This window comes from Ursus arctos, unplaced genomic scaffold (assembly GCF_023065955.2).
Source record: "Ursus arctos isolate Adak ecotype North America unplaced genomic scaffold, UrsArc2.0 scaffold_5, whole genome shotgun sequence".
Taxonomy (NCBI): domain Eukaryota; kingdom Metazoa; phylum Chordata; class Mammalia; order Carnivora; family Ursidae; genus Ursus; species Ursus arctos.
This window is the reverse complement of record NW_026623067.1, coordinates 49141203-49157330: the sequence shown is the minus strand read 5'-3', so window position 1 is coordinate 49157330 and position 16128 is coordinate 49141203. Positions and strand designations below refer to the sequence as shown.

Here is a 16128-nt window from a genome sequence, read left to right as displayed (position 1 = left end):
TTCATCGTCTTCAATTTCTAGCCTTTTTGCCCAAGATTGAATAAAATGCATGAAAACAATGCATTTTAAAGATTGATCTTTTACATGCCAGGTTTTGGGTAATACTGATTTTTAAAAAAATAATTTAATTATCATATATTTTTCCAGTTTACAGAAAATCCTTGGCTTGGAGTCTTTGGAAGAAGTCTTAGACATTCAACTGGTCAACTCTAAGTTCATTATCCATAATGTGTATAGTGTGAGCAAGCAGGGAGTTGTCATCCTTGATGACAAGTCAAGTAAGTGCGTAAAAACCATCCTGGTCCCATTTGACCCACTATATTGGCTGCACAGGTCCATCAGCTTCTTTATGGACCCTTTTCTAAACCCTCAATAAATGTACCCCCTCATTGTGTATAGCTTGTCTCACTTCCTTATGCCTTTTAAATAATTGTGTGGATTAAGGAAATGTCAGGGAAAGGTGAATATCTAGGAGTCAAAGCTTCAGCACAATCCATCCAGAGGCTAGTTCAATGGTAGCCACACTGGACATTAAGTAGTTCTGTATTATTCACAGAAAAATCCCTGAAAAGTAAGTTTAAGACCTAACTGAGTGCTTGAGTCGATTTGTGACTGACTGGATCTTGGAGATTGATTTTAGGTTTCAAGTAGGTCTGATTGATTTTAGGTTCTCACTGACCTTTTCAGTATGATGTCTCTGTGGCAGATTTTCTAGGATAATCTTGATTTATGTCATTTTTTTTCTTGTTAATAAAGGTAGCCCTTTAAATGGTGAAGATGCTTTAATTTTTTTATACCTTTTCTTCAAGCCACTTTACAAGTCAGGAAAAAAGGAATTTAGCAGCTGTCTATCCTGGTTCTTTTATTTGGAAAAATAATGGCATGGTACCTGTAGTGGGTCAGAATCCCCAAACTGATTGTAAAGCTTTCTTCTCTTGGATCGGGGATGGGCCAGAGTTGGATGGGTCTTCTGAATGGTTCCTTCTTTACTTCCAACCCTTGATCCTGGGAAGAGCTGGCACTAGAATGACATTTGGATGTGGGAAGCTGGTATAGGACTTTCGGGTTTTTATAAATTATATTAAATTTAGGGCTGGAGGCTCCTGGGCAGCAAGATAGAACTCTCCCCGAAGGAGCCTGAACAGCTGCAAGAGGGAGAGAGGTTTTTCTAGGCCCCGATTCCTGACAGGAGCAGAATGTGTTTTTGAAACTTGAAGCACCTCCTCTTTTATATCGCCTCTATATTGGGAATGGAGGAGATCAGGAAACAGAAATAAAGTTATGGCTCCATGAGTTGTCAGGTTAAGATCAACCTCTACAATTAAATTACATAGAATGATGGGGGGGGGGGGTATTGCCTTTGAAATACATCTTAAAATCCTTCCACATTCTTTGAGTAGAACAAACATTAGCACTTTTACCTACCAGTTAGATGATTGGTCATCTTTCGTCTCACCAAGTGCTTACAAAGAAGAGCACTTTCAGAAGCCCCAGGTTCATCAGAGCCAATACAGTTTGTGTTGGCTCTAGTGTCTTCGCAGTTTTTCACAAAATGAGTGCAGGTCCATCTCATCAGATGTCTGTGTCAGGGCCAGGAGGGGAGGAACTCCAGAAAAAAGCCTCAGCTGGAATTTTTTGTTGCAATGTTAATAGTTATTATTTTAAGGCTGTCCAAAAACTAATAGCCTATATTAGTATATCAGTGGAACTTTCTTGCCCCAAAACATTTTGAAAATTGAAACATGCAAAATGATACTTATATTGGACAATGGACATAGAGAATTTACCCCCTTTTGGGGGGGGGGTTGGTGAACTGAATTCACAAGTATAGTTGGTAACTAATATTTTTAATTTTTCTGTCTTTTCCTTCTTTAATTCTTAGGGTAACTGATTAGTTTGTTTCTTCGGAATAAACTATCAAATTTCTGCTTTTCACCAAAGCTTTAAAAGGTGCATTTTGTCCTTTGAGAAGTTTGCAGGCATGTCTGTACAAGCCCATGTTGTGACACTGCTGCTAGGAAAACTTTCCAGTGTTTAAACATTCCTCTCTATTAATTATTGATGTGCGACTTACAACTGGCACATATGTTTCATCTTATTTGGGCAAGTTGTACAGTCTTATGATTCTGTATATGTATATAATTCTTTGAGTTATATGCAGCTGAGTCAAATATCTTCTTTTTATTTTCATTTCTCTGCAGAAGAGCTTCCTCATTGGGTACTGTCAGCTATGAAGTGTTTGGCTAATTGTAAGTACTAATTATCCTTCAGTTTTATAAGATTAACAGAAATTAGTGTCCTGAATTAGAAAATATTTTTGTTCAATGGCCTGAACATTGATTTGACACCTGTGAGACTGGCAATTAATTATTTTGGGACCAGTGTGCTTTTAGTGATGAATTTGCGCCTTGGTGAAAAGTCTGGGTTACAAAACATTTTCGAAGGAATGTGTGCTTCTCTTTTCTGATGGATATAATCACACTGCAGGTAAAATCCATACTACTTCTTCTGACTGTTTCATCACAATAAAGAAAAATTAGTTATATTGAATATAATATTGTGCAGATAGCTGCCTGTTGACAATTTATACATTTTTATTTTTAAAACCTCTATTTTTTTTTCTAAAATATATATTCCTAAGTATGTCCTGTATATATATCTCAATTTGCTCAGCAGATCCTATCCACTATTGGCTTTTTATAGGACATGAGTTTAAATGGGAAAGAAATGTTTTAGAAGACTAGTCTGATAAGCAGAATGGTTTGGAAGGAGAAGAGCTTGCATGCGGAGAAATGAGAAGGGATATTTCAGTAATTGAATGTAAGATGAAGACGGGGCCTGGATTGTGGTGGTCCTTGTGACGATTTGCATAGGCTTAGTCTATTTCAGAGGCATAAATATCCATTCATTGAATATCATAGGCACCGTAAAGAATGTGTTATTATAGTGTCTCACTAACACTGCCACTTTTCTGGGGATTTTTTTTAGAAGGCTTAACCCAAAGAAGGGATTCTAATGGTTAATGGCTTAACCCAAACAAGTGATTTTAATGAAAAAAAAGTCTAGTTATTTTGTTTGATTAATAATGGTGATATTTGGTCTGTGGGGCCTGTAAGCCTCACACATGACCTCAGAAAGGTACCTTTTCGGTAGGTTTAGCATGTACAGATATAGGTGTAATAAAAGTTTGAATTAGTAGACTCTGAATGATTTATTTAACTGGTGTTTTGTCTGATCATACAATGAAATTAAAGTAACTATGCAGTTTATTGTAGGTAATCTCAGTCATAATATATGGACAATGATTATATACTATCATTCTGAATATGAGTACCAGTTATTAGCTTGTGCGAAGCCCGAAGTTTTCTGTGTTTATTAAATTTTCATTGGTTTTTAGTTAGTATTTTGGAACCTCTGAGATATAGAGTGGTTTTAGCTTGGGAGAGTGCTTTTTTATTCTTCCTGCTCAGCCATTTGAAGTAAATTAAATTTAAATTATATCTTTGGCAAGAGTTGGCAATGATGAGATAGAAGGTATAAATGCAAAGTTAAATTACCCATTTCTGAATTTCTGGCAAACCAAGGATTTGGAAGTTGATCAGCTGGGAAAGAATAGAGGAACCCAGTAAAATAAATCTAGGCTACAATATGTTCTGTAATGTATATTAAGGTGTGGTTGTGATACAGATTTTTCAATGATGATCAAAATGTAGTGAAGATACAGTTTTTCCCTTAAGGGAGTTGTAAACATAAAGCCACAAAAACTTCTGCAGTAATAGTAGAATAACTGGAATTACTCAACAGTGGAGGAGAGAGATGTAAAGAGCAACTTCATAATGTTCTCTGCATGTGTGAGGTGGTCTTGTATTAGGTGGAAAGTTCTTGGGCACAGGGACATGTCTCACATGGAGCAAGTGCAGTGCTTTACAGGTGGTTGGCGTGTCCGTAAGAATGCTTGTTTATGTGTCCAAGAAAAAAAGGTGATCAAAGGGCAAAGACGTCCTTTTGTGACATGATTAAGTTTTCCAAATCCTGGGGTGCCTGGGTGGCTCAGTCGTTAAGCGTCTGCCTTTGGCTCAGGGCGTGATCCCGGCGTTCTTGGATCGAGCCCCACATCAGGCTCCTCCGCTGGGAACCTGCTTCTTCTTCTCCCACTCCCCCTGCTTGTGTTCCCTCTCTCGCTGGCTGTCTCTCTCTGTCAAATAAAGAAATAAAATCTTTAAAAAAAAAGAAAGTTTTCCAAATCCTATTGCCCCCTCCCCCCCAAATTTATTTTGAGTCTTTCAAAGTCATGGCCTGTTCCTTTTCCTTCTTGTCCTTATTGAGGCTTTATAGGCATCTAATAGGGAACAACCGAAAGGATAGGCTGGCTGAGTTATAGGATATTTTGAAGGCCTCTTGCCTCTTTTTCTGTAAATTTGCTGCTCTCCTCTTTCTCGCAGGCCCATTGGTAGACCATGTGCACGTAGGCCTGAGTACTTTCATTGTTAGCCAGCCTCAGGGTTGGCCACAGAATGATGGACTGATAGTAAATACAAAAACAGGTTAACTGTGTTTTTCTTCTTTGTCATGTAGATTATAAGAATTCAATAAAGGAAAAAAAAACAGATACAGGCACCACTTTTCTGAGATCAGTCAGGAATAACATTTATAAAAGATATTCTGAAGTTCAAGATAATTAAGAAACAAAAATCTTAGAACTATGACCTCCTCTCATAGGGCCCACTGTGTACTTGCATTTTTACGGAAACATTGTTTTGTTTGTGCCTATTTTTAACAGGAATGATGAAAAGTTCATAAAGGGACACTGCTTACACAGTGCTCACAACTGCTTACTATCAACCTCATACTTATCTTGGGAGGGAGTAATTCAAGGCAATGTGGATTCCTTGCTGAGACTTACCAAACTAATTATTTCAATTGACTAAACTTGGGGTATTTCAAAGGAGGAAGCAAGCAAGAATGATGGCTCTGTTGGCTGCTAGGTTAACATGGTACCACATATAGATCTTTTGTAATTTTCATTATTTTAGTCAATCAAATGAAATTATTTTATAGGAAGTATACAGAATATTAAAAGGTAAGAGGGTCTTTAAAGAGACTAACAAAAGCCATTTTCACATGGTCCTATTGGCCTTGCAATGTAAAGGCCCAGAATATTTAACTGGTTTTTTTTTTTTGTTTGATCCTTTCTCTTTAGTTGCAGTGATTCTGAAGGAAGGGTTTCTTTCCACTTTTATTGGATTTATCTTTTGCTCCCCTGCAGATAGAGATCTGTTTGGGTCTAGTTGTTTAGTCTTGTGGTCTGCTGGCTCAGAATTGGCCAGTGTGCTTGCACTCCGTTCTTCTGTACTGTCATGGAAATTGAGAGGCCTGGCCGGACTGTTCCTCATGAGGCTACTTGCCATTTCCCTCAAGGCATGGGCAGCTCCAGTTTTTCTCTCCACTTGGCAATGTGAATCTGTGATCTGTGTGTGGATTCTTGGGGGCATTTGCTGCCATATCTGTAGAGAGCTCAGCATTTCTTCTTCTTCTTTTTTTTTTTTTTTTTAAAGATTTTATTTATTTATTTGACAGAGTTAGAGACAGCCAGCGAGAGAGGGAACACAAGCAGGGGGAGTGGGAGAGGAAGAAGCAGGCTCATAGCAGAGGAGCCTGATGTGGGGCTCGATCCCAGAACGCCAGGATCACGCCCTGAGCCGAAGGCAGACGCTTAACCGCTGTGCCACCCAGGCGCCCCTCAGCATTTCTTCTTGTTCTTCTTTGGTCCCAGAAACAACTGGATCTTTTTCTTGCTTCTGCTTAGGGTATGGCTGAAACCACATTGTTCCAGGCTTCTAGAGTTACCCCAACTTTGGAATATGTTTTGCTTGACACACTATCTTTTAAAGGTTGGTTAGGGATCAGATAGGGAGTTTTATAGACAGAATGAATTACAGGACACAATGTTAAAATCTCCTTTTTAGAATCACTTTAAGAAAAAAGAGTATAGGGGCGCCTGGGTGGCACAGCAGTTAAGCGCCTGCCTTCGGCTCAGGGCGTGATCCCGGAGTTATGGGATCGAGCCCCACATCAGGCTCCTCCGCTGTGAGCCTGCCTCTTCCTCTCCCGCTCCCCCTGCTTGTGTTCCCTCTCTCGCTGGCTGTCTCTATCTCTGTCAAATAAATAAATAAAATCTTTAAAAAAAAAAAAAGTATAAGTTTTTATTGGTCTGAAGTAGTTTAGTTCGAGGTAGAATTTGATTAACTTAGCTCTGACTCTAGGATTTCATAATATAGAAATGATAAAATAATGAAAAGCTTTGCAAATTGCTTTATAACTTGTCTATTACATATGTGAGCTAATTATCATCTTGGTCAACTGTCAAGACTAGGAAAACATTGACTATTTCACAGAAAATAATCATCATCTATATTTAACAAAAATGCCTTTCAGAAGGATGTAAAAGAAAGAGTGGATTACTTTTAAAATGCAAGTGAGCCAGTGATTTTCCTCATTGTTTTATAATAGATTTTGATTTAGACATAAAGAATATTCGTGTAAGGAAATGTATAATATCCATTTGTATAATGTCAATTTTCCCCATGAAAACTTTTCTGATCTTGATATCTTGATACACACCATACATATGCATAGAGAATCCTTAGAAGTGATCGTCCCATTAATGTTTCTTTCTCTCTCTCTCTCTCTCTCTCTTTTAACAGGGCCTAGTTGTTCAGATTTGAAGCAGCCTATGTATTTAGGATTTGAAAAAGATGTCTTTAAAACCATAGCAGATTACTATGGTCACTTGAAAGAGCCTCTACTTACATTTCATCTTTTTGATGCCTTTGTCAGTGTATTAGGTAAGTTGAAATATAATGAACATGTGTCTGTATTATTGACTTTGAATCATTTCATTTTCTGCTGTCTTGAGACTTCCATTAGTCAAACCTCCATAGCATTTTTGTTTTTGTTTTAAAGATTTTAATTATTGGGGCACCCGGTTGGCTCAGTGGGTTGAGCATCTGCCTTCGGCTCAGGTCATGATCCCAGGGTCCTGGGATGGGAGCCTGCTTCTCCCTTTCCCTCTGCTTGCTGCTACCCCTACTTGTGCTCACTCTCTCTCTGTCAAATAAATAAATAAAATCTTTAAAAAAAAAGATTTTTATTATTTATTTGAGAGAGAGAGACAGAAAGCACAAGAGAGAGAGGCAAGCATGAGTGGGGAGAGGGACAGAGGGAGAAGCAGGCTCCTTGCTGAGGTGGGAGCCCGATGACAACAGACGGAAAGACACGGGACTCGATCCCAGGACCCTGGGATCATGACCTGAGCTGAAGGTAGACGCTTAACCAACTGAGCCACCCAGGTCCTCCTCGATAGCATTTTTGAAATAAAAACTAATGAGGTGCTTGCCTGATTGCAGTCCTGCTCTATGAAGGAGGAAAAGAAAATGGTTAAGCTCTGTTAGGAAATGCAAAGCAAGGGCCAATAGTTTTTACTTCTTAAGAAAGAATAATATACTGTGTGTCATTTTTGTACAAAAAAGTACAACTTCTGTGGTAGAGAAGAATGTAAATTTGACATTTACTGTTCAGAGTAAATCTACTACTCTGGATATGCCTTTATGAAGAGTCAAGTATGAGAGATGTATTTTCATTTAGAAATCTAATTTCTTTTCATAGAAGGAACAGGTTTTTGTAGGACTGTTTGTTATTTGTGACATGACAAATAAATATAACTTTAACTTTATCATCCTCTGAAACTTGTTCCTATTCTTCAGAATTTACAGCGTCAAAAAAACAGGCTTGAAAGGAAAAACAATCCGTGTTATTGCTGTAGGTCTTTTTTATATTGTTTCTTTCTTCTTGGATATCAGATTTTCCTGTTGTTGTTGTGATTGTTCAATTAATAGTATTGTTTTACTGTCAAAGAGTTTGCTTTAATGACCGAATCACCGTGTCTGAATCATGCTCTGTTATGTAAATTTGTGGGAACTTGGATACTCTTGTTCATGAATACTGTGGAGTTTACCCATCTTTCCCTTCCCTTCTCTTCCCTTTCTCCTCTTACCATCTTACTTTCTTCTTGAAAAGTATGGATACCACCATAGTATCTTCACAAAATAAAGTATCAGCAATATTTGAATGTCTCATGTACTTTAAATTTTAAGATTTGGTAGGTTTTCTGATAATAAACAAAGTACAACAATTGTAAATCATGTGCATAAGAATGAGTGTGTTTTCAGAGAGATTAGTATTGGGAATAGATGAAAGGCTTAGGCCTGTTGCTGGTATTTGAGACCACTGGGTCATCTTGGTATTTTGTGTTCAACCAAAGAGGATTGAGGGCTTCTGTCCTTTTGAACATCATACCTAATGATGAATACTTGCTGCTGTTTACTATGCATATGGACTCATTGAGCTGATTCTCATTTTAGCCACTTTCTGCCATTGTGCCACTGGTAAAATAAAAATTCTAAAGATTTTTTAAAAAATTTATTTATTTATTTTAGAGACAGAGCAAGAGAGAGTGCGAGTAGGGGGAGGGGCAGAGGAAATTGTGGGGGAAGAGAGAGAGTCTTTTTTTTTTTTTTAATGATTTTTTATTATATTATGTTAGTCACCATACAGTACATCCCCGGTTTCCGATGTAAAGCTCGATGATTCATTAGTTGCATATAACACCCAGTGCACCATGCAATTCGTGCCCTCCTTACTACCCATCACCGGCCTATCCCATTCCCCCACCCCCCTCCCCTCTGAGGCCCTCAGTTTGTTTCTCATAGTCCATAGTCTCTCATGTTTCATTCCCCCTTCTGATTACCCCCCCCTTCTTTATCCCTTTCTTCCCCTACCGATCATCCTAGTTCTTATGTTCCATAGATGAGAGAAATCATATGATAGTTTTCTTTCTCTGCTTGACTTATTTCACTTAGCATTATCTCCTCCAGTGCCGTCCATGTTGCAGCAAATGTTGAGAATTCGTTTTTTTCTGATAGCTGAGTAATATTCCATTGTATATATGGACCACAACTTCTTAATCCAGTCATCTGTTGAAGGGCATCTCGACTCCTGAGAGAGAGTCTTAAGCAGACTCTGCGCTGAGCTCAGGGTTTGATTGCACAACCCTGAGATCATGACCTGAGCTGAAATCAAGGGTTGGACGTGTACCCAACCGAGCTGCCCAGGTGCCCCTAAAGACCGGATTAAAAATTACTTCTTAGATTTTCTTTTCATTTTTCATTTTCATAATGTTCTATGGTAAAAATGATCTGGTTTGGAAACACAAATACTTGGAACTTTTTTTTAGAAAACAAATTCCTATCTGGATCAGCTATGTTTATGCCATCACTGGTCTCTTCTACTACAATTGTCCATTTTGATCTCAGCTAGGAATCAAAGCTGATTATTTCTAAATTGATGTCAGAATCAGCCACCCTCTAAAATATTACTGATACAGGGTTTAGGGTGGAGAAAGATGGATGGAATGGAGAATTTATGGCAGTTATGCACAAGGATAGACTAATGTGTGCGGATAGTCAAAATTTATTAACCTTCCCTGATCCAGTCCTTCTTAAGCGAACATATTTAAGACACTCTCCTTTGAAAACCATTTAGTTTTAGATCCTGTGTAGTAAAAGAAGGAATAGAAACTTTCTATTTCTCTTCTAGATTATTATAATTTGATCATTATACGATTAATAAAAATCATCTAGCACAGCGATCCTGTTAAAGTCTGTGGTAAAAGGTAATATATAGATAGATATGTATAAGCCTGATACATAGGTTGAATCTTAGAGGGGTTGACTCAGTTATTCAAACCTTTTGACTTACTTGGATTGCAGTAGGATACCACTGGATAAGTAAGTAATAACATAGGTAACAAGTCTAGTTTGTGTAGAAGCTAAAAATTCTACAGCATTTTCATTGGAAATGATTTTCAGTTTAATGAATTTTTTACTTCCAGAATGAAATAAACTAGCTTGATGCAAAACCTGTGACCTAGAGAGCTGTCAGTCACTGAGAGTGAAGCAAAACATCTAAGACTTCTTAAAGAAAAAAAAAGTTCTTGGACTTATTCTTTACTTACGGTAGAAAAAATGATTTAATTTGGGTCAGCAGTCTGACCTAACAACATGACTGTGTAGAGTAATTCATCTTCATTTCCAAAATGACAGTTTCTTATGAAGACCAGAATTTGGCTGACTCTTTAATGGGGTGAATGAGGTGGTCTAGCATTCTTCACTCACTCCACATGTACCCTAGAACCCCAGGAGCTCTGTAGCTTGTCATTATTTGTCATATCGAGGAGAAAGGGAGACACAAAGGAAGTGCAGAAGGGCAGGGGGTGCTGTTTGGACAGTTGGGTGACTTGTGGGTTGTATAACGTTATAATCTGGGTTCCCACACTAGTGATCTCTGGGCTGATAGATACATCTGGTTTGACCTTTGTGTTTTCAAAAGAAAACTTAATTGCCAAACTTGAGGAAACAGGAAATGTACATAAGAATTTGTGACTCTGTGAAGAGAAAAACTGGCATATCTGGCAGTTTGGGGCTTGAATTCTCCTGGGCACGGATTGCTGTCTGTGTAGCTAGAGCCACCACTAGAAGGAGCAAGTGTTCCAGGGACGTGGAATCTCTCCGATGCTTCCCACTGCTTCTCAGACTCTCAAGCCCAGTTCATGTGACTCGCTCTGCTCATTTATTCCTTTTTGTCTGCTCCTGCAGGCGGCTGAGCTTTGGCTCCTGGTTTATTGGCGAGGAGGCTGGAAAACTGAGTAGCTCTTTGCTACTCCCTGCTTCCTAAATGTGAAGTTTAGAAAATGCCACTGAAATTCACTAGGTTGATTGGACACTGGATTCTCCAGCTAAATAGTTGAGATCTTCTAGGTTTTTTAACCTGGAAACATCTATAAGGGTAGACTTTCCATTCTTTGGTTCTTCTATCTGATGACTTCTTAGAGATCTTCTGGAGCTTCGTGTCATCTTTGCCTTATTACCTCTTGCTTTTATGTTCTTCAGGTTATCTCGGGGTCCTCATCCCATGGTAATTCTTAAGGTAAAACAATTCTTTTTTTCAGAGAGTGCCTAGTTGGTGTGCTTGACCAGACAGAGGGCTCTTGCCCATGTTAGTGCAAAGTTCTTGCTGGTGGTGCTCTCAGAGCCCAGGGCTTATGGCTGGAGCTCTTGAAGATGTAGACGGGCCAAGGTAAGGATGTTGAAGCACCACCAAATTAAATGATTATTGTTATATCAAGATTGTCGGAGTAAAGTGGGGTTAGGTACTCCTTAATGATGGAGATTTAGGGAAATGCCTAGATATTCCTTGCTATAACAAAATATCTAAGCTATTTATAAATATACTAGTAATCACTAGGAAAACTGAAAAAACTTTTGGGAAAAAATGCAGACCTTTCTCATACCATTAATCAGGATAAATTCCAGCTGAGTTAAGAGAATTAAATGTAAAAAATGCAAATCTAATACAGTTGATATTTATCTGATGTTGGGTGTGTGAAAGACTTTCTCAGCATAAAAGCAAGAGAAGTCATAAAAATGCTACAGCAGTTTGGGGCGCTTTGTGTAGGAAAGCGCATCATCTTGTACGTGGGTGAATCTGTGCCTAATTTAAAGCAATTCACAAAGGCAACTTGTTTGCCTTTTCCTTCAAAGCCTCTGGAGAAATAGTCCCTCTTGCTACGTCTTTCTTTAGGCAGGGAGTCCTTGCCAACTGCTCTGTAGTCTCAATTCTTTTGCCTGAGTATAAACCTTTTCCTTTTTATGTCTCTTCTCAGTGAAAATGAAACTAACTTTTTTTTTTTTTTTTAATTATTCCTTTGGTTGTTTGAAAACTACCAATGAACCTTCTTGAGTCTCTTATTCTCTGGCTGAACAGACATGGTCTCACTGGCCTTTCAGGGACATCTGGGCCCTCTTAGAAGTCTTCATATTTCACTTCTTATTTGAATCTCCCACAAGGGATAGCTTATTGATAACATTGCATATGTTAGTGGACACTTCAGGTCTACTTCGCAGGAATAAAAATTTATTTGGGATAATTTGAGAGTGGAAAGCTGATGTAACCATCAGAGAATGGGAAGGACAGTGACAAACATAAGGGTCCCACAAAGGGTCTGAACCTGTCATGTCGTCTTCATGACTGAGGTGTCACCTAATATCTAGTAATAGAGAATATTATTTTAATTGTATTTATTTTTATCATAAGGAGCAGTTGGGTTTCTTTGAGTATTTGATTATTTATTCATTATCCTCCATCAAACCAGCTAAATAACGAAGTGTTTCCCTGATGGATAAAAGTCTCACAGGTGAATTATGTAAGTTATTTGGTGGATTGTGTATTATGTTTTCATTATTTTATTCTTATTTCACCAACGGAAACATCACCAAACTCCAGTAACTTGGTTTGTTAACCTAAGTGTTGCTACTTCGATGAGTCACTCTGCCTTTCTAGGCCCTGGTTTTCTCATTGATAAATGGCAGTAATGCCTGTCATGCTTCTAGATATCAAAACATGAAACTTAAAGCAATGGGTTACACTTATTTTCCCACTAAGTTTCATTCTTTTGTTTCAAAAAATATAAAAATTGGAACAATGTATAAATTAAGATGGGGAAACCATGTGTTGCTATCTGGCCATGTTTTCTCTCAAATGACAGCAAGATTTTTTTTTAATGCAAAACTACTTGTGGATCTTTATAATCTGTAATTGGGATAAGCACTAGTGTATCATTCTGAAATGCAAGAAATAAGGTACCTCTGGGGCTACAGAACGTCCTTGTCATTTTCTTGAAAAGGAAGACTCAGTATTTTTATGGTGATGTTGAGATTATAAGAATGACGAAAGACGAGAGGTTATTCTATTAGCTTTTTTGAGCAAAATGAAATTAATCCAAAGAATAAAATAGTGACCACACTGAAACTCTTTGGCTATAAAATGAGGAGAGAATGCTAATGTCCTTCAGAAGTTCTTAAAACCTAAAACACTCCCCACGAATCTAAAACACCGCATGAAACTCTTTAAAATCAGTAATAGTTTGATCTTGAGGACTCCGAAGGTACTTGTTGAAGATGTGTTTGAGTTCAACAGTAGACTGTCATGTGTAATTTATTATTATTTTTAAAGATTTTATTTATTCATTTGACAGAGAGAGAGAGGGAGAAGCAGGCTCCCCGCTGAGCAGGGAGCCCGATGTAGATCTCGATCCCAACACCCTGGGATCATAACCCTGAAGGCAGACGCTTAACCAATTGAGCCACCCAGGCACCCAAAGAGGCCTTCTATGTCGTCATGTGTAATTTAAAGCTAAGTTGTCTTGCAGTCATTTTTCCCGAGTTCTGTAACATGCTTTTGTCAGTAAGCTTTTACGGAAAGAATAAAAAGATTAGGTAATGGTCAGCAATGAGAAAGAAGTTAGAAAACAGAAACAGAGAAGCCAGATTAAACTATTTTTGAGGATCTAAGTATTCCTACATGTGTTTGAACTGAGGAAAGCATTACGTAGCACTCCAAGATTCAAAAGCACATCTAGAAGTGAGTCCTGCTTTGACATTTGAACAGATTGAAAAATAACATGCTTGGGACTGGATGCCAAGGACTGAAATATTAAAAGCACATCAAACCTCAGCCTTTTCCCCATACATCTTCCCTTTGATCATATTCATACCACCTCATGGATCACCCATGTGCTCAGGATTTTCACTTCTTACCTTCATCCTGGATCTGTCTCCCACTCTCAGACCAGAATTTCTGTCTGGCTCTGGCTGTGTATTCCTGGATGTTTGTTCTATATAAGAGCCTCGGTTCACACTCAGTAGTTCGTAAGCCACTGTTTCAGAAATTGTGTGTTGGATATGAATTCTATGCAGTAGGACAGCATTAAACAAAGAAAAAGAATAATGTACAAATATCACAGTACATGGTATCATTGTATATAGTAAGAGTAGGTATTTTTATACATTTTTTTTGTTTTAAATACCTGTGTATTTGTACATATATTGTGATGTAACATGTTTTTAAATTTTAGTTGTAGTAAAAAATTTTTGAAAAAACCCTGCTCTAAATTTCATCTCTAACTACCTAGTATGGAGATTATGAGGATTTAATGAATGAGAAGATCTCAGAAAGTGTAATATTGCTCAAATATTACTAATAATCATAGTTCATTGTGAAAGATGCTTATAGTCCACATGATTTGTCCTTTACACTTAGATTTTAAAAAAAAAACTTTTTACCTGTGGGCCATATTTTTTAGAGTTACATCCAGTTTTTCATTCCTTTGTGTGGTGGCATTAACATTTTAAAGTGGTTTGGAAGTTTCTTCAGGGATACACTACATTGTATTTTTACTTCATGAGAGACAAGTAGGGAGTGGTTATCACCTGACTTTCATTTTGAACTCTTAATGGTTTTATGGGCCCTCTTTGGTATAAAAGAGCTAGTTTCAGATTTTATTATGTTGAGAAATTCTCAATTGTTTTTACGGTGTAATCCTTGCCCCCAGCTGAACAATGCAGAGTGGTATTTTATTCCACTGTCTTCATGTGCAATATTTGTGCATATCCTTTGAGCCAACTTTTCTTCTTGTAGGAATTTATCCTTAGGAAATAATTGGCCCATGGGCAAAGGAAATAATACAGCACAGTATTTCGGTGTGCATGCCCCTAGTGTGCGCGCGCTCACATCATACTCAGCCACTAAGTAGCTGTGTGACTGGGGCAAGTGACCTCATCTCTGTAAGCCTCACTTTCTTTTTCTATAAATGGGAAAAACGATAGTTATCTTCCTTCCAGAGTTGTTAGAAGAATTAAATGAGACAATATTTGGGGTTTGGAACACTGTTCAGTACATAATAAAATGCTTAAGGTTAACTATTTCCTTCATCATAGAAATTAGTTTTATTTTATAAGTGTTAGCTGCTATTCTAGTTTTTTTTAACTCTAATTTTTAATGATGGAAAAATAAACTCCAAAACCATTACCCATCTTCTAAAATTCTTTTCTGTAGTGGAAGGTCTTTTACTCAAGTTCTAAAGTATTTTGTGAAATTCATAAGCTTTTACAGGTAGTAGAACTCTTGGCTGCCATCAAGATTAATGGTATGGAAGTGCTGCAAATCACTACATCCTACAAACAAAGATTTTATTTTATTTGTAATCTATTGTTCTATTTTTATTTGACATGTACAATGATATGATAAACAGGGGCAGAGTTAAATGTCTTTGGGACCAGATTCTTCCCCTTGTCTATAGTGTCTATGTTTCTAATACTAACGGAATTCTAGGATTATGACTTTTTATGCTATTGTCTCTTTAAACATTTAAAAATATTTAAAAAAGTAATTTATAAAGTATTCCCCTGCCAGTTTCTTAATTTTCTACCAACTAATATTTTTGTGAGTACAGGTTATAACTTTGATGTGATTGAGAAATGCTATTAGTTTATGTCTACTTTATTCCCTAGGTTCAATGTCTTTTTAAAATACACGTTTACTTAACAGCTACTAGGACTTTAAGGCTTTTCCCCCAGGTTCCGGAGATTTTGCCAGTATATTACTTATGATATAGCACAATGATGCTAGGTGGCTGCCAGATAAACTTTGTAAACATAATCGAAAATTAAAACTGGTTTTGATTTAGGACTTATATAGTAACTAAGAAAAATACGTCTGTGAGTGTTAATAAAGGATATAGAATATGATATTAATTCAAGGGTGTAATGTTTTAATTAGCAATTAATAGTTGCTGACCATTTAATTTTAATACTAAATTAAAATCAAGAAGAGTTTATTGAAAGGGGTTTGGTAATTATGTGTTGATAATTTATGTATGTAAAGGAGGAAGGGCACATAGATGTGAATCCCAACTGTATTACTGGGGCAAGCCTTAACTACTTTGGCACAGACATTTTATTAAGTAGTTTGGCATTTTTTAAAAAAAGTTAAAACTTCATTTGGCATGTGAGTTAGTATGTCCACTCTTAGGTATATACCAAACAGTTGACAACATATATCACCCAGCAACTAAATGTTCATAGCAACATTATTCATAATAACCAAAAAGTGGAAATAACAGAAATGTCTATCAAATGATGAATGGAAAAAAGGTAGTATATCCACACAATGGAA

At 37.3% G+C, this 16128-nt stretch overlaps 1 protein-coding gene across 1 annotated transcript in view; it reads left to right on the top strand.

The window, feature by feature from the left end:
* DEPDC1B (DEP domain containing 1B) overlaps positions 1-16128 on the top strand; it is an 82482-nt gene that overhangs the window by 39825 nt on the left and 26529 nt on the right. Inside the window, exons 5-7 of the mRNA XM_026498930.4 lie at positions 148-278; positions 2202-2249; positions 6705-6845. Of these exons, the coding sequence (XP_026354715.2) occupies positions 148-278; positions 2202-2249; positions 6705-6845 (320 nt within the window). The remainder of the gene's footprint in view (positions 1-147; positions 279-2201; positions 2250-6704; positions 6846-16128) is intronic.